Source organism: Podarcis liolepis (assembly GCF_965112155.1).
Source record: "Podarcis liolepis genome assembly, chromosome: 5".
Classification (NCBI taxonomy): domain Eukaryota; kingdom Metazoa; phylum Chordata; class Lepidosauria; order Squamata; family Lacertidae; genus Podarcis; species Podarcis liolepis.
Window position 1 is genome coordinate 31,986,750 of NC_139556.1, and position 22,572 is coordinate 32,009,321.

Consider the following 22,572-nt stretch of genomic DNA (forward strand, 5'->3'; position numbering starts at 1 on the left):
AATGCTCACCCCAGCTAACCAACAGTTTAAAAGTAAGTATTACCCAGCCCACAAAGTCACAAAATGGTACTGGGAAGTTAGTGCACCTTCATACCAAATGGGTGTCTGTCACCCTGACAAAATTATCTTAAGGATATAAGATGCTGTCTTATACCAAGTCAGAACTTTATATCTCAGTATAGAGTGGCACCGGATTTCCAGGGTTTCAGACAGGGAATCTTCCCCAGTGCTGCATAGGAATTTTTGCATACAAAACCAAACCTTGTGCTGTCCTGTCCTTCCCCGTGACACTTGTAACAGCAATTACAGCCTTATCTGGAAGAGAAATACTATTTTTTAGGAATATATCATATTGAAATGTGCACAATGGTACAGCACAATGTTCCTGCGAAAGATGCATAGGCCCAGGGAAAGATGCCAGGATCCATCTCTACAAGAAGTTAGTAATAATTGTACATTTATCACATAAACGAAAACCTCAGGGAGGAAGTTAAAAGGCATTATTAAATGTGGTGCCACGTAAACTGACTTTTGGTTTCCCACAGGAGCCTCCTCTTCTGAATCTGAAAGCGACACGAGCACCAGCAAAGAAGAAATGGATCAGTAAGTCCATGTGTATGAGATCTAAAATAGATTAGACACTGAAGATCCATTATTGAATTTCCCACCAATTTATATTTATTTTGAAAGCAGCTGTGGGAGTGGCAGATAATTGGATCGTGACCATAGTACTGTGAGTGGAGGTTCTCTTTCCTCCTGTGCCATTTTCCCAATCTAGATAATCTCTCCTAGGTCACTGTTTGTTCCATTAGAAGGGAAACCATACATGTACCATATGTTTTCCCTAATTAGGGGGGAAGAGCACATGCGGGGTGTGGGGGCAATCTCATTTGGAAAGATGGTGCAGGGGTGGAAGGTAAACTGTAATTCTAATTAATACACACATCTAGGAACATAGGAAGGCACACCCACAACGATCCTTTATTTTTTAAGTGAGATAAGGTATGTGTGTTGAAGTGGACATCATCTTACAAAAGGCATTCTCTTTTTGTGTGAGAGAAAAGGGGGAACCTGCTGTTGGGAGCTTCTTTAGTCAAATAAAGGTTTTTAAAGCAAACAAAATGACCTATCGGTGAAACTTGCTTTCTTTGTAAATAAATATACCTTCTTGGATATTTTCCCAGATACCAAAACCGCACCAAGATCTCTTCAAATGTGCCTCCTCCTCCTGCTCCTCCTCCTGTTAATACCACCCATCAAGAAACACCGAAACCACAACCTTCTATGGTACATCCTGTGTCGATACCCGCCTACCATGTAAGAGAGATAAATATTTATATCATTCAAGGAAGAGAAACTGTATAAGCTGGAGATCGCTTGCATGTTTCCCTAAGAGATGGGTGGGCAATCTTTTGTCTGTCGAGAGATATATTATGTGCTTTTGGGGAAACCCTGTTTTAATTCTGCTTCAGATGGTTTTGAAAAAGCCATAGCTCAGTGGTGGAGCACATGCTTCTCATGCGGGATGTCCCAAGTTCTAGTTCTGGAAACGGTTCTTGCCAGACATCTAGGCAAGCTGTTGCCAGTCATTGTAGACAATCGTTAGATGGACTTCAGGAATTATTCAGCGAATGAGTGGGATAAGCAGTCAGACTTCTAAAAAAGAGGGGAAATTGTTGTGGAAAATGAACAGTTTGTGTGTCATCATGTCAGGCCTTCTGGCTTCTCCAGAGGCTCCAGATGAAATGCTGAGGGTAATATGGGACAGTTTTTATGTAACACCGTTAGGAAAATGCACTGATCCTTCTCTGCAAAGTTTGCATCAAATTGTTTTCCTGTGTCATGTTTTTCACGTGGACTTCCCTCTTAATCTTGCACTGGAGGAGGTGGGAATTACATAAGTGTCAGGACTAGGGGCTTCCTTAATCAGCTGCTTGATAACTGCTCTTGTATCTTTATCTTCCTGTTTGCTTTTTAACATCCAGAGTCAAAGCCCCACCAACTATTTACAAGGACTTGACGGAAGGCCCATAATAGCTGCTCCAGTGTTTACTAAGGTAACTTACTTATTGCTTTTCCACAATGAGAAACAAATAGATGCTATCAAGAGAGACTTTAACCTAAAATGAAACAATATATTTTTTTAAAAGGGTCCCTAACTGTCCTCAGGCTGTTTCCTCTACCATAAAATATCTCTCTGAAGATCGGGGTTTGGGGGTTGGACCTTGAGTTGCATTCAGCGGAGCTCTGCTCACACTGGAGGAAGGGGGCAAGGAGGCAATGTTTATCAATTCTTCCTTCCCTCTGCAATCCCCTGAACTTCCTGAATTAGCTGCTTTGGGGGGGGTTTGAGGAACCTCTGGGGGTAAGGACAGTGCAAAGTGATGGAAGAATTGGCACAGATCAACTTCCATTGGGAAGCCTTTGATAGATCTTGGTTCTTTCTGCAATTGCAATCGCCGATCTGGATCCAACCCAGCATTTTCAAGGGTGGTATCTAGAGTCACTTTTGTAGAACAGATCAACACATTTTTATGTGCATGGCTATTTGAAAACACTACATGTCTCTGCACTGCAGAGTAAAGAAAATTTCCAGCACACATAGACATTCAAAGGTACAGCTCTTCTTACTGTAACTATTGGCACATAATTATTCAGTTTTAATTTTAAAATTAATTTAAAACCATGTTATGGCCTGTCTCTGCTTTAGATGCTACAGGAAATATCTGCCTCTGAGGGCCAGCTGGTTGTGTTTGAATGCAGAGTGAAAGGAGCCCCTTCTCCAAAGGTTGAGTGGTACAGAGAAGGGACATTGATAGAAGACTCCCCGGACTTCAGGATATTACAGAAAAGTAGGCTTTCCTTTCATTGCAGACGTTTATCTGGAAAGGGTTGGCAGTACTGAGGGTTGCATGGGTGTAGCCAAGGGGAGGCAGGGAAGGGCAGCTGCCCCTTATTGATAAAAATCAATAAAAATACATAGCTAACTGAGGTTCTGCACCCCCTAACAAAAGCCTCCCCCCCCATAACAAAAATCCTGGCTATGCCCATGGAGAGTTGTAATATTTTGTTGTATGCTAGATGTAAATGCACCTGAATAATAAAAAGCAGTGAGCCATGGTATTTCCAGAACTTACGTTCCTTTACCACAATTTGTAAAATAGTCATTGCTGTTTCTGTAGTGCATTTCAAGGGCTCAGGGTGCTTACCATGTGTTTTCTCAGCAATCCTTACAACAACCCTGCAAGGTTTGTCAGTGTGGTGGTTGATTTTTGTGATGTATTCTCATTGTAAGCAACTTTGAGCATATTTTTTGTGGAAAGGTGGCACACACAGAGATGAAGTGGTGGTGGTGGTGATGATGACATTAAAGAACTTGAATAAGTTAGGCCCATTCATTTTGATTGGTCTACTCTAATAAAAAAATAGACCCCCCCCCATTAATTACCTGGTGGGTCCTTAGGGAAAACACTGAAATAAATATTGAATGGAGTAATGTTTCTCTTACTTTCCTTTAGAACCTCGCTCTATGGCTGAGCCAGGTAAGTACACTTTACCTTATATGCATAAATGTTCAATTATTTGAGCCTTACCAAATGCCACTGTGGCATACACAGACTGAAGCAAAAAGTAAAAAAATAAATGACTGCAGTCTAGCATTCCAGTTCCTCTTCCAGAAAGTGCACAGAGACAGTCATAGCTAATGTATGTTTTTATGTTCTTGTACACCGCCCTCAATTTTTATGAGAGAGTGGTATATAAATACTTTTATAAGTAAATCAGTAGCTGGTATTTATTTATTTAGTCACATGCTGTATTTGTATCCTGCTTGTCAGACAGTTACTGTCTTCCAAAGCAGCTCACATCAAGGGTGGGTGGCGAGAGACTATCAAGCACTGCTGCCAAGTGTACAGACACACAGAAGGGAAGGGAAAGGAATCATCAGCTAGTTAAGGCCAGAACGAAAAGGTGAGCTATGTGGGCATTTATATCCAGTTGGGGCCAGACTGATGTTCCTTTGCTGGTGTTCTTCCTTGAATAGCAGCTGGCATCTGAGCTTTGGCCAATGGATGGGGCCAGCCTGTTCTTTTCCCTCATGCCTGCAGTCCCAGGACAACCAGCAGTTGGGGGTTAAATGTTAATTCTGCCAGAGATGGGGGAAGAAAGTCCTTGCAGCTGCTCCTCTTCTGGCTAATGGATGAGGCCAAGTTGGTCACTATGTTTTTCCTAGGAGGCAAGCGCAGTCTCCCATTGGCCTCAGTCCATGGCTGATTGCAGAGGCCAGAATGTGCTGCCTTCAGCTCTGCAGTCCCTGTGTAAGAGAAACAGACATGTTTTCTGCAACATTGTGCTACATTATCAAGCACTCTGCTCTACCAAGTGTTGGATTGCTGGCATGGTGGTGGGTCTGCTGCCTTTTATATTGTTTTCTGTTGAGAGTAACAGAGATGTTATCTGCTGTGAAGTTTACCATCAGACTCATCTAACCAGTAGGCCATGCCCTTATCTCCCCTACCCCTTATAGGCCAAATATCACTGATGGGCCGAGGCACCCACCTGTCGATCACCTGATATTACAGTGATGTCAGCTGACTTGAAAGCACCATGCAGGGCTTGCAAAGAGCCCCACACGGTGTGCTGAAGTGCTGCTGATAAGCAGACTTGAAAGTCTGCTTACTTCAGGGATTCACTGCGCAGTCAGGTTCCCTACAAGAGAGCTAAGTCACACAGCCAGCCGCATCTCTACCTACCCCACACCTGACATCACATCAGATGTCAGGTAAGGGGCAAGTAGTTGTGACCTGTGGAGGCGGCTGACAGCAGGCCAAACTGGGACCCATGCTGGGTCCAAAGTTCCCCAACCCTCTGCAAAACCCAGCAGCAATCATATATCTAGTTAATGGGTGTAAGCCATATTGAACTCAACAAGGTTTACTTCTGAGTAGAGATGTATAGGATTGTGCAGTCCTGTACATTTCTACTCAGAAGTAAGGCCCGTTGAGTTCAGTGGGACTAATTCCCAGACCATTGGGTACAGGATTGCAGCCCTGAAAAGGCTGCTAAAGCAGACACTAACTACTTTCATTGGTGGGGAGATAAGGATCCTGTTCTCTCCTGTGATTGCTCTTATTTCAGATCAGAGGACTGTTCTTTTCCCAGGCTAGATGTGAATGAAGGAGTCAGTATTAAATCCTTTCTTTTCTCCAGTGCGAAATGTGCACCAGATGATGTAGGGATGTCCTATTTTTATCCTGCTTGCCAGTTGGAGAGTATTGTGTCACCCCTTCCGGCCATGCCAGTTATTCTCTCTTAACCCTCAGCTCCCCACATCCCCGCCCCACTCATGAAATCTGAGAGTACCACTTCAGGCATTCCACCTCTGAAACCGGAGAATGCCACGTTGTGCATTCTACCTCTTGAGAGGTGAATCCTGACTGTTACTAGATTTTTTTCAATGCATTCCAAACCAGTGCAGATTTTCTGCAGGCAATGCTGAATTAAAGGGCATGGAGACCCCATGCAGTGCCATTCCTCTAGATCCCATTGACATGGCACTCCTTGTGCTCTCTGAAATGCTTTTGATGGTGAAAGAAGACTCACTTGTTTGTACATGATGTGAGAGAGCACTTCATAAAAGTGGCACAGACGTGCCCTTCCTGCAGGGACTGGCAGATGGGATGCCACCTGCCAAAAGATGTTGAGAGCGTTCACCTCAGAAGCACACGTTTTCCTCTCCCCCAAAGGCTGCTATTCCAGAGCAACTGAACAAGTTTAGATCATGTGAGAGCCAAGAAGGTTTAACTGTACTGATTCTAACTACATGGGTTTTGGATAGTGACATCATAAAAGCAATACAAAAACAATTAGCCTAGGCTGTGTGTGTGTGTGTGAGATAGAGAGAGAGATTTGACACTTTTCAGAACTTTAGACTTATAAGATGCTTAAAGGTGGTACTGAAGGGCAAATAAAACGCTATTCTGTCAGCCAATAGACATTTGGAATATACACTCCAATGAAAGGTATAGACCAGCAACTAACATACAGAAAGATAGGTGAAAAATAGGTGCTAGTCTTCTTGGAATCATAGACATTTTTAGTTTGAAGCAGCCCTGGAAGTCATCTTGTCCAACCCCTTGCTCAGTTCAGGAATCTAGCAGCTGTAGCAGCCCTGACAACATGCCACCCAGCCTCTGCTTAAGGAAAACCCACCACCTCCGAAGGCTGTCTGTAAGGTTTCCTTACAGTATCCACATATTCTACTTCAGCCATCTGGGGCAACAGAGAAGAGGTCTGCTCCATCTTCTGTGTGACAGCCCTTCAAATATTTGAAAACCACTACCAAGTCTCCCTTTAACTTTCCCTTTAACATACTATTTCAATTGTGTACTCATAGGGCTTGGTTTCCTATGAAGCAGCCTCAGAACATGTTTGTATTTATACTGTATATATAGAGGCATATATATGGAAACAGTTTCCATCTTCCATGACTCCTATACCTGAAATCTGTTTTTCTGGGGCAGCATCAAAACCAGCAGCCTAAGACATTCCCCTGCCAGTTGAAAATTTAACCAGCAATCTCTTCGCAGTCCCCTGCCTCCCCCAAACTAATATAGGAAGCTGCTTTATGCTGAATTGGGCCATTGTTCCACCTAGCTCTGCATTGTCTGCATTGACTGGCAGCTGCTTTCCAGGATTGCAAGCAGAAATCTTTCTCAACCCTACCTGAAGATGCCAGGGTTTGAACCTAGAGCCTTCTGCATTTAAAGCCCTGCCACTGAGCTATGGCTCTTCCCCTTCAAGAGCCATAATCCCTGAGCCTCATTACAACAATGCATGGAAATTTCAACGCGAGTTATGGAACAGAACATCCTGGTGGATTGTGTCTCATGGGCCAGATCTGCTTGTTGCTCACTCTACTGGCTTTGATGGTGCTCAAAATTAGCCCCTTGCTTGATATTTGATAGCGTCAATTCTGGATTGAATAGCCACTTTCCTCAACATATTGTGATGGCTACCAGTATTTTGAAAAATGCCACAGTTAGCTACATGTCTACTACTTTCTGGTCATGCAACAAAGAAACAGCAACACCGTTGCCAGCAGAGTATAATTATTAAAGTAGTCCCAAACAGGGCACACTTGGAGGGCCCCCATTTATCTGGTACCCTACCCTATAGCATGATTATTTTATTTGTTAATTTGCACCTGCTCTGTGGTAAAATTTGCCAATTCCGTTGTGATGGTTTTCAGAGGAGATTTGCACGTTGGTCATTGCGGAGGTGTTTTCAGAAGATTCTGGGAGCTTTACGTGCACTGCAAGCAATAAATATGGGACAGTCTCCAGTACAGCTCGCTTAACTGTAAAGGGTAAGAGAAGACTGTAATAATCCCTTTGCAATAATCACAGACATATTGATATGTGGCCTGAACTTCAGAGAATATAGAAAAGAGTTTGGGTTCAGCAAGGAAGTAGCCTTTCTCAAATACATTTCCTCCAGTGTGAAAATATTTCAATCCAATCTGGTGACATATCTCAGTTGAACGTGCCTAAAGACACCAATTTCATTAAAAGTTTGTATTATAATAATGGGGGGCTTATTTTTTTTGTTCAGGTGTTTCATAATTATTGATTAGTATTGTGTGCTTGTGAAGGGGTGACTAAACTGAAACAAATAAGTAAAATAAAATGTGACAAAATTTAAAAGGCATATTAAAATATTAGTCTTGATCCACAGATCCACATGTCAGTGGGGTTCTAATGTCTTTTATTTTACCAGGCATACGTTTAACGTTCCTCTCATCCATGTTCCTACTAGTCAGGATTCATAAAATTGACTTCTATCACTCTGTTTTCACTGCTTTCTTGAGTATTTTTAATCAGGATTGTGCAGTTACACTGCAGGAAGAGCAGACCATTTTAACTGCTCCTTATCTGTCACCAACTTAAACAAGGCTTGTTTACACCAATTGCAAGAAAATCAAGTTTAGAGTATTTTAGGTCTCTCTGATTAATATGTGTATGCTATCACTGTAATCAAGTTCAGCATACAGTATTTGGGTCACAGGCACCTCCAAAGCACACATCCCCAAACAAAAATCCTAAAAAAAAATTGTCATGCTTTCAGTAATCTGATATGAGTGACAAAGCTTGCACACCACTCAAAATGCATTTTGCCCCTTCTGTGCACCCCTGTTGTCACTGATTTGTGTGATGAGTTACCAAGGCCATAACTGTAATGCTTGCTATTCCAGGACCTGAGGACCAGAATAATAATGCTGCTCTCCATACTATAAGTTCTATCAGTTTAGTTGCTGCTGAACAGCAGCCTTCTGCACCTGCCCCTTCACTTCCGCGGGTGGATCAGCCTCCAAAGCCTAAACTGGAAGGAGTTCTTGTAAACCACAATGAACCTCGGTCAAGTTCCAAGATAGGCCTTCATGTGCACTTTAAGCTTCCGGAAGATGATCAAGGAAGTGAAGCTTCATCAGAGGGTGGAGGAGCGCCTACAAATCAAACCAGACCAAACTGCTTCCCGGATAAGATCAATGGACAGATATTTAAAAACCAGGAGCTAATCTCACCTTCTAAAGAGCCACCTCCTGTGTTGGCTAAACCAAAACTGTAAGTAAGAAGGCATTTTTAAAGCTTTAGCCATGTCTGAAATGGAATTCCATTTTAATTGTTACTTATATTCTTATTTCAAGCAGAAATTATATTATGTATAATCTGTATAATATATTATGGCCTGATTCGCACGTCACAATGGTTTTCTTATGGGCCCTAATAAATATTTCATCCATTTTTGTTTTTGTATGCAGGGATCCCACCCAGTTAAAACAGCTACACACCCAGGTCTTGCTTGAGCAACAGCAAACACAGCAACCATCCCCCCCACCTCCAAAAGAGTTGCCATTCAGTACTGGCACACTGAACTCTGCTACTTCATCCAACCAGCAACAGCAACAGCCTTCATCGACTACATACAAGCAAAACAAGGGTCCCTCGACACAGACATTCACCTACACCCGTCCTAAGCAGTTCCTGGCATCTCAGAACACCACCCCAGCTGTCAGCTCCCCTTCCAGCTCCCCCATGCCTTCGTTCAGCAACATACCACAAGGATCCCAGAGGACAACCAACAAGGAGAACTTCTTAGGATCCCCACCAGCTCAGACAAGGCCTCAAGGAGGATTGGCAAACCAAACTGAGCAGCCTCTTACAAGTCCCAAAGAACCTGTGTTGCCACCACTATTGCTTTCTGTATCTAGCATGAATCAGTTCCAGCCCCAAAATGTGCCTCCTACTCCTCTCTCTCCAACTGGTCGAATTCAGAACCCGGTAGCCTTCCTCAGCTCTGTTCTACCTTCTCTTCCTTCTACACCCCCAACGAATGCCATGGGTCTACCTAAAAGTGCGCCAACTCCGTAAGTGATGAAAATGTTACACATTCAAGTTGGTACAAGGGAGCCATTGTGAAAGAACAGACAGGGATGGTTTGTCCATGGGAAACATCTGCCAAATAATAATTGTGGGGTAGGGTGTTTTGAGCACAGTTAACAAATTGGCCTCCATTGATAGAACCTATACATTGATGAACTCTTGAAAAAGGAGAAAAAGTGGTCCTTTGAAGGAAAGCTCTCCAGGAATCTGTGTACAATATCACAGGCAAGGTTATTTTTGATATTCTGTATTTAGAATATCCCAAATCAGAAAGTGTATGGTAGGGAAGAGGAGGATCTTTTTACCATGCATGCTTATTCATTCTGTCAGACCACTATGTGCTTTCTAGGGAGTTCTGAATTCCACTTAGCACTTTCTATTCTTTTGCCCGGGGGGAGCTCTATTGATACAGCACTGTATGAACCTATTGGGACAGATCGTCTGGAGTTTAGTGTCACCAGTATGCCTTGTACCTTATTAGCTAAACATCCAGGTGCTGCCATTTCTGTCTTCCTGTGTTTGGAAGCGATGATCAAATGAACGAGCTTGAACAGACTAAAACTTAATTCAGACAAGTTGGAGCAGGTGTTAGTATGAAATCCTTGTGCCCTGGTGGGGTTAAATATTGATATTAATTAATCAAGGTTGCAAACAGTGCTTTTTCGGGGGGTGCAGGGGGATGCATACCCCTAAACATTTTGTGAATCTAAGTTTGGCCTCATTGAGGGGCAGTATTTCAATATGAGTAGAAAAATGAGAGTACCCCTAAACAATTTTTTTTGGGGGGAAGCACTGGTGGGAAGCAGGTTTTGTGGTCCCTAGAGCAGTTTTTTTATCAACTTCAGCTATTGCACTGGCCATGCTGCTTCTTTGAGGACAGGGATCCCACCAAGCTGGTGTCAACCTTTGCAGCCTCCAGACCTTATTATTGCAATGAGTTTCACTTGCATTTTGCTTCACTTTAACTGCATTTTTAGCTTTGGTTAATTTATTTTTAACAGAAGTTTGTGGCATCTCCAGGAACTTTATATTTGAAAAGCTGGATATTGTAATAGTATCCATAATAGTTATCCAGTGGGTCACAGCCGTAGTCTATTTAGAACTTGCCGTCCTCTTTCTTCATTAATGATTGGGATCATTGACTAAGACCTTGGTTCCATACAATGTGTATGCACTAGCAAGGGCTATACCACTCAGCCCATGAAATAAATTGCAACTGCACTGATCAGCTGTTTGGTGTAGAGGGTGAGAATTGAAGTCCCCCTCATTGCATCATAAGTTACAGAGCTGGGTGTACTCAGTCCACATATGGACCCTAGCTGGATCTGAACAGCTTCTTTTTGTTGGCAGTGGTTTTTTGTAGAAAAAAGAAAAGAAGCATGCATTAATGAAATGCTAAAGCAGCATTTTAACAGAAGATTTGTTTTGTAGTGGAAGCCAGGGAACGGTGAAGAAAAATCTTAGGCCTTTGCCACTGCCAACAGAAGATTCAATTAGAGATCACAAAGCTGCTGTTGTCAAGGACCTGGAGAAAAGACTGCATTTACGGGATGATGCATTTCCACATGGCCCGCAGGTAAGAGCACTGCCTACTGTTTAAACATGTGCTCTTCTTGGACCTTCAGCCCACACCTTGCTTCACACACCCAACACACTAGGCTAGCAAAATATCACACTGCATGGCATTATGCCCGGGGATAGTGTGACATTTTACTGGCATTATAGGCACATAGACTGGCCTAATGTTTAGGATCAGAACATTAATCACTGTCAGCAGGGCTGCTGATGAGAACTCTTGTGTGTATATTCAGGTGCAGCATCAGTTTCTAGTATGATGAGGCAAATGGCAGGGCCCTACAAGACCTGCTACAGCTGCTGCTGCTGCTGCTGCTGCTTTCTGGCATCCTTTTTTAAAGCCATTTTCTGGGTGGCAGTGCTCATCCCAGCACAGTGAAGAGAAGTACCAGGTGAGGCTGCATCCACCCTATCTTAATTTGAGAAGAATTCCTCTGGACTGCTATGCTGGAGTCCAGAGGCATTCTGGGGAAATGAAGTTGGCAGTGGCTGCTGCAGCTGCTCCACCAGGTACTTCTCTTCTCACCGCCAGTCTTAGCACTGCAGCTTCTGCTCATTGCTTCCTGTTAAGCTTATTGGAGGGATGGCGGAGGTGGAGGAGAGATCTGTCAGGGAGTTGCTGTTTGATTTTTTTTTTAAGGGTTCTAATCCTTAAGGAAATGGAGTTTGGCTTGAAATTGTGTGGACAATGTCTAGTGACTTCTCAGAAGGGGAGAAGACTGAGTGATCAGTGGTGAGAGCTTCTGCTGCTTACATAGTTCTTTGATTCACTTCTCAGATCAGAGATGAGCTTTCTTGAGTGCTCATAGCGTCTTTGCAAGTGACCGGAACACTGATCTTCTAGGATGCAGGAGACTTGTAAACTGGATTTGCTGATTGCCGCTAGTTCTAATGACCCAACAAAGCTACCATAGAGATATCAAAATTTTCAAAAGTAGGGAGTCCATGGCTTGGCTTTTGAAAAACTGGGGGCTCCGCAGTACTTAGCCAATAGGGAACCATGGAACTAATGGATATCAGAAACACAGTTGTTGTTATTTGTGACTTTCTACAAAAAAAAAGAGTTTTGCCTCAAAGCGACTAAGAATTTAAATGTATTTATAACCACACGGCAAATGTTTTATGATGCCCCTAGACATAAGTAGTACAAGAGAAGGGAAAGAAAGGAGGAAAGAGGGTGATGGAGAAGTAAACATTGTTTCCTAAAAATCAGAGTTTTGGATGGGGTTTCCTCTCACCCAAGATGGAACTTTGAAAAACATGATAGCCCTGTTTGAATTGGGAGCAGTTGCAGGATAAGTGAATGTGATTGCTCCATGGTAAGTACTGTTGCACACATTAAAATATATTCTATTTTTAACTGTTGTTTCACTTGACCCAGATTTGAGCCCTGATGCTGAAAACAGATTCAAGGGCCAAGTGTGGTGACTTGGAGTCCAGTTAAACTCTGACCTTGTTCCTGTATATATCAACGTGAAGTAGCACATAGGAATGTACTAATGACAATGCAGGGGCAATTTTTCGTCTTCAGCGGGTTTGCGAGGAGCTCCCTATACAAACTTAGCTTTAGCTGCCATGCAGTGCATGTAAATCAGCTGTCCCCACCCTTGCCCAAATATTTATATTTACAAAAGGAAATCAGCCTGGAGGTAGACTGCCCACAGGCAATAACTTAGGTGATATGGTTTGTTGACAGCTCTGGGGACATAGTCACCTGCCAAATCACTTCTAGGCACATGATGGGTCTTTGCAGATGAATCATAGGTGCTAAAGTCTGTACTTGCTGAAGCGGTGAGATGAATTTCTTAGAAGGCTACTGTGAAATGCCACCCAATCCTTTATGTTAACGGCATAATAACTCCTTTAGAAACAAAAGTCACTTTGTGCTAATGAGAGCATGAGCTATTTATTTATACATGATGTGATTGAACAGTGAGCCAAGAAGTTTGAGGCTGTAATCCTGTGCACACTTACCTGGGAGTAAGCCCCACTGAACACACTGATATTTACTCCTGAATTAGATGTGCATTGGATTGTGTGATACGAAACATTAATTTTTAACCATCTTTAATTACCGTGGTAATACCGTATATTGTGATTGCCGTTTACTTCATTGTCGTTTCATCCAAAGCATTTTCATTCTTCCCATCTCTTCATCTTTCATTTCCCAATATTTTCAGCAATTGACCACTTGGGGTGGGACAGTGGCGTAGCGTGTACTTGCTCTAGGATATTTTTTGTGGTGGTGGTGAGGAGTGTACCTTAGACCAGGCACCTACCCTTAACCTTGGAGAAGTGGAACATACTAACATGCCACATCTGACCCTTTTTGGACACTCCACAAGAAGTGTGAATGGCTGCACTTTTGGGGTGCTGGGCCCCTTTGCAGATCTTGACATCACAGCAAATGCCCAACTGCACCGCATTCTGGTGCCAACCCAAGGGACCAGTGTAGTTTGTGTGAGCAATTAAAAGTTTGTTCATTAGTTTGTTGTATTACAAGTATGTTTAAAGCACTTGATGTTTTAAAAATCAGGTTTTCTATATCAGTGATAGATCTGGGTTTAATGAATAGTTTTTATAAAAGCTGAATGTGGAGTGGCAGAGAGCAGAGTTCTAAAGCCCTTCAGAATCATCAGCTTAATTTATTGGGCTGACCTTTCCCAGAAGCTCTGCTGCTCTTTTTGCCAGCATCTGCTTGTGCTGCTCACACCGTGTCGTGTGTCCTGCCTCAATTCCCACCTGTCTTCCTGAGCTGAAGTAGGGGAAGCTGCATGAAAGAAGCAGGTGTAATATATTAACGTTGCCCCTACCTGAATCTGCCCAGTGACATCTCAACAAGTCATTCCTCCTGCACATTTTGTGCTCCAGTGGCTTAGGTTTAAAAGATATATTTTTAATGCTGTTTACTGTTTCTGATCAGTTGTACACTGCCTTGCTGGTTTACAGAAAGGCAGTATAGAAACATTAACAATAAATAAATAAATACCCATTACCCTGTTTCCTCGCCCCTCTCTTTTCTTCTGCCCCACCCCTAAAACCCCTGACTGCCCCTGCTCTGTGGCCTCCTTTAGTCCTTTGGCTTGAGCAGCTATAATGTCTCTTGCTTGGAAGCCCTCCTGCTCTCCCCTCCCCTCCGGTCTCCCAGAACCAGAAGAGGTATGAAGAGGGCAGAGCAAAGACAGGAACTGTGACAAAGTCAGGCAGGACTGACACTTTCAACCCTTCAGTGTCAAGTTCAGGATACACACCTGCTTTCTGTATCCACCAAAACATTTGACAGAAATGATTGCTAAGGAGCCGCCTTCCTACTGAGCATGTGCACAGAAATCCTCCCTAGCAACTCAACAATAGTATTTCTCTCCCCTCAGCAAACTCTCCTTGCTTTCCTGAAAGGGGAGAGTTCTCACTGAAAATAATGGAGCCGCAGTTTGGTAGTCATTCCAGCAGCTCCATCTTCTGGCTTCAGTCCTAGTGTGCTATTGGTTTCTGTGGTGAGGTCAGGCAGAGCTGAAAGCTGAGGCCCCATCAGAGAGAAGGGTGTCCTCTGCTGGGTTGCTTGCAGTGGCAGACCTTGGCATCTCAAATTTCTGTGGCGCCCTGTGCAATGCCAAAATCTGGTGTGTGTGTCCCTCCCCAACTCCCTCCTTCTGCTGGATGTCACAGTTGCAGCGCCCCAGAATCTCCATGCTTGGTGTGACCGAACTGGTCAAGCTCCCCTAGATGCGCCTTTGTTGCTTGGATTGGATAGCATTCGCAGGGAAGTTTCCTTGTGTTTTGCCAGCCACACAATAGCTGCTGCAATAGAAGGGGCTCTGATTGCTACCAGACGACTTGTTTATTGAGCGTTTATCTGGATTTGTTTGCAGAGAGGTTAGATGACACTGTGTTGAGTTATCCCACTGTGTTGTTATTCCACAATTTCCAGTGCATCTTCCCATCATTTTTTCTACCGGGGTCTGCTCATTTTTTGTTACAGGGCCCTAGCATTCTGCCCATTTTGAAACAGAAAGAAGGCCTCAATCTGACTGTTTTTGTTCCACTGGTATCAGGAGCGAACAACTTCATTGGAGAAATTCTGGGTTTATTTGTTCAGTTTCCTGAAAATGTTGCAGAGCAGAGCGCTATAGTCTTCTTTAATGCTTTTATGCAAACAGAGTACAGAGTATACTCTGATTTATCTTCCAGTTGAATATGCCAAGAATTAATGTTCGTTTTCCCAATTAATTATAATATTTTAAGGAACACGAGAATGAACAAAACAACAAGAATGTCCCAAGCTTTATTTATGTTTCTTATTGTTTAAATCCATGCTACCACATAGTCCCTTTTAAGTTAATTCAAAGTAGCCAAAAGAAAAGGACAAATTTTAACAAAAAGCAACATTTTATTGATTTTGAAAACGGTATCTCCTTGTAAGTACAAAGGAGAATTAGCCCACAGGGCTGCTGCAGCCATCCTCAGCCATACAAAGCCCTCTGTCGTTACCAGAGAACACTTAAAGCAAAGATAGGGAACCTATAGCTCACATATGTTGTTGAATTCCAGGTCCTGTCAGGCCCAGCCACCATGACCATTGTTCAAGGATGAGAGGCTTATAATCCAACAACATCTGGATAGCCACAGGTTCCCCCATCCTTGCTTTTAAGGTGTTTGTTTCAAACTTTACAAGAGGGTGGGGAGAGAAAGGAAGGTCTCTCAGTCGTCCCCACTACCTCCATGTAGTAAGAAGGAACTGAATATATATTTTTTTACCTCAGAATTTGCAATTCAGCTCCTCATTTTAACCAGTGGGGACTTTTTAGTTCACATCACTGGGAGTTAAACTGTCCCTTCCAGCTTGTAAAATACTCTATTCTCTCTTAATTATTTGAAATGGTGTGTGCACTGCAGTACTGGGTGATTAATCAAACCCCACACTACGTGTCACTTCTGAAACTCCCTTCTGTTGCCTGTGCTAGATTTTATTAAAATTATGCCCATATAAATCATCATAACATTTTCCTAATGCCATTACTTCTCTCTACCAGAGAGCAACCTATGATGAAAATCTGGCTCGCAAGCTTCAGGGACCAAGCAATGATACCCCAATCTTCAACTTTACAGCTCAGGATGTATCTAAGGTACAACCCTGCTAACCCTCCCATCTAGGCTCCATATGTAAATCTGATTACTAGAATTTGAAAATCTGAAATTCAGCCATTAACACAATTGGAAGTGGCAGGGAGTGTGTGTGTGTGTGTGTGTGTGTGTGTGTGTGTGTGTGTTTCTTACAGAAAATACCTCCATGATAATTCTTGACAATTAGTTGACAGTAATTGACATTTTTTGACAATTATGAAGCTCCCAATTTGTTAAGAACAATAAGGCTATACTTCAAGACAGATGTTCTGTAACCCCATACAGTAAAGAAGCTCTAAATTCTAGAAGGACATTAGCTCTATGTGTTATTACTTAGTTAGCTAGATAATCCCATCCTATCCCAAAGTACTTCACAGAGACACTATTATTCCCAGTTTACAGGCTAAGAATGAGTGACTTGTCAATTCACATTTTTACAGTTTTAACATGGTACAAAAGGGCTCATTTAATGATAAAATATACATAGTGAGCATATGTGCATATTAAATGCCTGGGTTTCTATCTGCAATAGAGGCAAAAGCAATGATTAAGAGAGGTCTGGGCTCCTGTTTCTGTGCATATTGCAAGGAAACCCACACATTTAAACACATATGCTGCCTGTTGCACATCTAGTTTGCCCTTTAATTAGTTAATTAATTAATTTTATAAAATTTATGTACCATACTACTTGATTGTAAAAAACCCTCAAAGCATTTTATAAAAAGGGAAAAAATCACAACCGTACTTTTAAAACATACAAAAGTTAAAATATTAAGCCAGTTTAAAATTACCTCAAGTTAAATACGTCAAGTGTGAATACTGCATCTATTGACTGAGCTGAGATATATGATTTTGGGGATCCAGCACTTCCCTGGTTCAGACTGACCTTAGTTTTAGCAATTTTGGAGGCTTAGATCACAAAGCAATAAGCAGAATGTTTGACCTTTTTTATCTACTACCATGGAATAAGTGCTTTCAGTTGGCAACTATTATAAGCTCATGCCTTTCTATTTTGCAAAGGCATTCTGTAACAACCATCAGAAGCAAGTAACTGAGACAGGAATTTGCTCCATTTTGTATAGCAATTTGCTGAGGCATGCTTCATGAAAGAGAAAACTAAACAAGGTGAAATTCTAGAAGGATAGGCTTTGCATGCCAGCTGGTGAAAAGCCATGAAGCACAACCAACCCAAAGGTGATCTGACGACCCCCATCTAGTGGTGGACTCATGGCTTCATGGCTCAGTCTTTCACTGTTGGATGAACTTATGAAAACCATTCTCCTTAAGGACATGTTTTAAGGATCAAATTCAATGTGATGCAGAAAACCATAATTAGGATGCCCCGCACACACTGAGAGAGAAAAAGAAAAGAAAGATTCCCCATAGCACTGTGGGAAGAGGGACTTAACCATCCCAACCACATAGCATTTTCCCAATTAAAATTGTCCTGATGTTATTTGCCCTGCAGTGAAAGATTTATAGGCAATTCAGTTTAAGAGTAGTCCACAGCCCTTCAAATTCCAAAAACAAACGTTTGATTCCATGCAAGGAGGATAGATGGACATTAAAAAAATAACGCACACAAGAAAGCCCACTATCAACTTGCTTGTTCTCATTGTCAGATTTAAGATAGATTGGGACAAATTAAAACAACCAATATTTATTTATTTAAAAGGAGTACAGTACTGAATACAAAAATACACCATAAAAACAATAAAACAGTATCCTAAAAACAGAGATACAATGTACAAACCAGTAAAATGGTATTATATAAACAATAATTCAGTAGTAAACAGGATCTAGTCAAATGAGTCATGGAAGTACCTGTCAACAATTATCTAAGTTATTTTTAGCTTGGAATACAAATTTTTATAACTAATTCAGTTAACATTGTGCATCCATGACCTGGAAGGCAGTAAGTATACTGCTCTCAAGACTTTCCCGGGGAAGGGAGAAATTAAAGGGGAAATGTCTGGTTATTTCATAACACAATAATAGCACACGTAGCATATGTTCAAACTCTTCATTAGCACATGGGCAGGTATCATATGGTGGGTGCCTGCATGTTTTTCCCCGCTGGAAAAAAACATGTTTTGGAGTGGGAGAGGGGTGCTTTTATGCAGGAAAACGTCACGAGGGAAGGGGTCGAACACTCCTGATCAAATTTGGGGACTCCCTGCTACTTCTAATACTTTTTTAAAAAAAAGAGGGAAGAGTTGTGATTAAGATCTTCCACCTTTTGCCTAGTCCTAGTCAGGTGTTAAGCTGATGCTTAAGAAGCTTCAACCTGCCAGTCTCTGTGTGATGGAAAAGTAAGTGTGTCCTCTCTGCTATCTATGGACTTCCATTAATGTTTAGTGCTCCTGACAAAAGCCAACACATGCAGGAACTATTTTTGTGCAATCCTCGTGTTTTTTGAGGGTGAAGAATCTCACAAATTGGGCCCTCAGGATAAACAAACCAAGTAGAAGAGGAAATGTACATGCTGTGTCCTTTCATGAGGCTGCAGGCCTCTAATCCTCTGTAGTTTAGCCAGGTGGCATCAGGAGCAAGACTCAGGATAACTCAGGGTGCCTCCAAATGAAATGCTTACTGAGCATTTATCCTATTTTGCCTGAAGCTTACATGGATATTACACTATGTCCAGTCTTTGTTCGGTTTTTGTACTGATTTGTTTATGGGGTGTTTATATATTTTCTGTTAATCGCTTGCTCATTCTACACTTTTCAGTGCATTTTCCTGTCACTTTTCTATCTGCAAAATGTCGGGGGGGGTGTTATATGTAGATTTATTGCGTTAGGGCAACAGAACGTTTTAAATCCACTTTAATTGCAAAAACCTAAATTGCTAATACACACTTGAAGTCTCACACAAAATAGTGATGGTCTGAAGGTCAGTGATGGTCAGTTCATTTTGGGGAGAGCAAGAGATGGAATGGAATGGAGAAATCCAAAACCCATTTGACCTCACCCATGGTAAAAACAGAGGTTGAAGTCATGTCTCAATGCACAGGTTTCATTTGGAAAGGTCCTACTGCTTGGTTCTGGGGATAGCCAGTCTCTATGAAGATGGAGGAAACAACATTGAAGTATCTGCCGTGAACTGTGATTTCAGCAATATATTGGAGTACAAATTTTGTAACTAACTATGTCCCTCCACTGGGTTATATTGCAGGAATATAAAATTTCCAGCTTTGAGCAGAGATTGATGAACGAAATAGAGTTTCGCCTTGAACGTACCCCAGTGGATGAATCAGATGATGAAGTTGAGCATGATGAGATCCCTACGGGCAAGTGCATTGCCCCAATCTTCGACAAAAGACTCAAGCATTTCCGTGTCTTGGAAGGGTACCCTGCTACCTTCACTTGCAAAATTGTTGGAATTCCTATACCTAAGGTAGGTGGTGCACAGAAATCCAACAGAAGGGAAGACCATGCTGGAGATGTGTTTTAAATATATAGTGTATATGAAGGCTTAGAGTACAATGCCTTGTGATCACCTAGTAAATTAATTTGAATGTGGTGGGGAAGGGCTTCTTGGTGGACTGTTCAATCTGAAGTAGCCCATGAGAAGAAATCAGCCATTCTCCATTCAGTTGGATTTAATTTTGTGTGAGTATGTATAGGATCGTAGCTGTAGCAACTATCAGAGACAGATTTAGGAGAGCACAACCAGTTCAGCTACACTGGGGGCAGAGCCTCGGGGGCACCACAACAATGGTGTAGAATGTAGTCTGGTTGAGTTCAGTGAGACTTATTCTCACAGGTGAGTATGCAGCCTAAGTCTCATTTCTTTACAATCATGACAGGTATATTGGTTTAAGGATGGCAAACAGATTTCAAAGAAAGATGGACATTTCAAGATGATCAGGGAGGGTGATGGGACATGCTCATTGCATATTGAAGAGACCACGAACGATGATGATGGAAACTATACATTCATGGCTGCAAATCCACAGGTAAGGGTTTACTTCCCTTTAAAAATATATTGCACCCCTTCCCCCAAGCTTTAGACTTGTGTACAAAGCTGCATAGCTTTGGAAAGTCCAATTGACTAGTACCATTGTTATATCATAACTGTACATTGGTCTTAAACACCACAACAACAGCAATGAGGAAGGAGACAATTTAATGAATCGTGTTACTTCTCTCCTATATCGTTCTGACAGGGGAGAATCAGCTGTTCTGGTCACTTACTGGTTCAAACTCCTCCAATGCGTGGTAGATTAACAACAGCAATCCAGTCACACAGGTAAAAACAACCAACAACACCTGATCCTTGGTGTGTAGATATATTGTGAGGTAAGCATGAGTGAACTGGGCATACTAAAGCTATGGTGGGTTCACCAGTAGTGGATGGAGGGAGATGCCCAAAGATTAAGCTTGGCTGGGAAGTTCATCTTTTTCTAAGATGGCAGCCCTGCCTCCCAAGCTCATCCCATGTTTACAGGTTTTTGCATTGCAGGGGAAGATCCCGTATACCAGAAGGAGATAAGGAACCCGTCCAGGAGCGATTTTTCCGGCCTTATTTTCTGCAGGCACCTGGGGACATGGTAGCTCACGAAGGACGGCTTTGTAGACTGGATTGCAAGGTTGGCTGGCTTTCTTTGTTTGCCCTGTTGCATTAGCATTTGATCATCTCTTCAGAGAAAATCAGTGCAGGCTGGGTTCAGGCTGATCACCGCAAAAAACACACGACAACAACAAAACTCCAAAACTATCAGTATGTGACTTTAAAACATTTGGCTTTTGTGGAAACTTTCAACCCAGAGAAAATCACAAGCCTGGAGGGGAGCAGAGGTACTTAAAGCCACCAACTCTCTTCTTGCCCCTGTCACAGCCTTACAACCCAAATGTGTAACTGAAAGTATAAATGAACAAAATGCACTCTTCGAAGGAATAAATGGCATCATAAGCAAATGGATCATAAAATATATGTTTTTGACATGGTCTCCTGCTCAGTGCAGGCATAACAGAATTTGTCGCCTTCTGTTCCTCTTTAACGTTGTACTTCAGCGGGGGTGGGGGCCCTCTTCCAGCCCTGAACCACGTCCTGCATTAAAGCTTACAAAGATGGCATGAATTTTCTCACAGTTTCCTCTTGAGAATCTTTGGAGCACCAAGGAGCAAAACAGAAATGGAACAATAAGTGATGGATGTTTTAATCGCACTCTGGACCTAATCTGTTTTACTTAAAGGCATGGATGGGGAAATTTAACAACAACAACAACAACAACAATAATGTCACTGTTGGTTTTTGTTTGCTTGCTTTTTTGTTTGTCTATTAGGTGAGTGGGTTACCACCTCCTGACCTGATGTGGCTTCTGAATGGCAAGCCAGTTTTACCAGACACCACTCATAAGATGCTGGTCAGAGAGACAGGAGTGCACTCTCTGCTTATTGATCCGCTTACGCAAAACGATGCTGGAATTTACACTTGCATTGCCACTAACAAAACAGGACAAAATTCATTCAGCCTGGAGCTTAGTGTTGTAGGTAAGGCTATTTTTAGATGTTTAATGCAGAGGCTACATCATGCATTGCAGTGTCATGGTTCCGTTGGCAAAAACAGAGGCAAATGAAAATCCTCATTATTCGAATTTATTGTGTCTCTTGATACTAAGGAAACTTGCCCCATTTCATACCTGAAGGATGGAATCAACCTTTGTCATGCAGAATATTGCTGGAATTACATGAGAGTAAGAAGCACCTTGCTAGGGCACTTACACAAGGAGACCTATTTTAAAAGGCCTTCCCCCATCAGTGGACCTTTAAGGAGAAGGCAGCCAAATCCCCTTCCCTTCAAGCTCCTATGCCATGGCCGCTCTTACTGGACCCTGACATCACACAAATCCAGGATTGTGATGTGGCACAACAGGTGCTCCTGTAGGGGGGTTGTGTGACAACAGCATTATATTTATTTGTATATTGGAAGAAAGGCAGAATGCATGTTTGTTTTTTGAAAAGCAAATCAATCAACAGTGGACTGCTGTCAATGATTCCTTTCCTCCAGAGGAAGCGCCTTTTTTTGGAGGAAGGGAACTTTAATATGTATAGTGATATGAACATGGCAGGAGGAAAACAGGGCAGAAAATGATCAAGCTTCTGTCTGCCAATTCCAGCAATTTCCATTAAGAAAAATGTGTCTTTGTTGTAAGAAGGTTTGTACTCATGCCCTCTCCCTGCCAACAGACACACACAAACAGATACATATACATATTTTGGGGTCTTCCATAAACAATGCTGTTGTGGAGTGTATTGTTTCCGATGGTGGTCTGCAATTTGCCAAATAACCCTGGAGAATCACATGAGTAATTTTGTAGCGTTATAAATTTTGTTTGCAGGTCTGAATGTGAACATTGAATTAAAATGTGGTCCAGTGGGGCTGGGGGCAGGGTGTGGGTGAGAGAGAAACCAGATAGGAGAATCACACAAGC

The 22,572-nt window shown here is 42.3% G+C and overlaps 1 protein-coding gene across 13 annotated transcripts in view; it reads left to right on the top strand.

The window, feature by feature from the left end:
* MYPN (myopalladin) overlaps positions 1-22,572 on the top strand; it is a 66,502-nt gene that overhangs the window by 36,359 nt on the left and 7,571 nt on the right. For 7 of the 13 annotated variants that reach the window (XM_083502362.1, XM_083502363.1, XM_083502364.1 and 4 more), the window contains 15 exons: positions 546-603; positions 1,185-1,317; positions 1,986-2,057; positions 2,711-2,852; positions 3,519-3,542; positions 7,250-7,366; positions 8,252-8,621; positions 8,819-9,424; positions 10,872-11,016; positions 16,046-16,138; positions 19,311-19,532; positions 19,945-20,094; positions 20,305-20,387; positions 20,601-20,727; positions 21,424-21,631. In XM_083502362.1, the coding sequence (XP_083358488.1) occupies positions 546-603; positions 1,185-1,317; positions 1,986-2,057; positions 2,711-2,852; positions 3,519-3,542; positions 7,250-7,366; positions 8,252-8,621; positions 8,819-9,424; positions 10,872-11,016; positions 16,046-16,138; positions 19,311-19,532; positions 19,945-20,094; positions 20,305-20,387; positions 20,601-20,727; positions 21,424-21,631 (2,550 nt within the window). The remainder of the gene's footprint in view (positions 1-545; positions 604-1,184; positions 1,318-1,985; positions 2,058-2,710; positions 2,853-3,518; positions 3,543-7,249; positions 7,367-8,251; positions 8,622-8,818; positions 9,425-10,871; positions 11,017-16,045; positions 16,139-19,310; positions 19,533-19,944; positions 20,095-20,304; positions 20,388-20,600; positions 20,728-21,423; positions 21,632-22,572) is intronic. The other 6 variants (XM_083502367.1, XM_083502356.1, XM_083502357.1 and 3 more) reach the window with 1 other exon arrangement.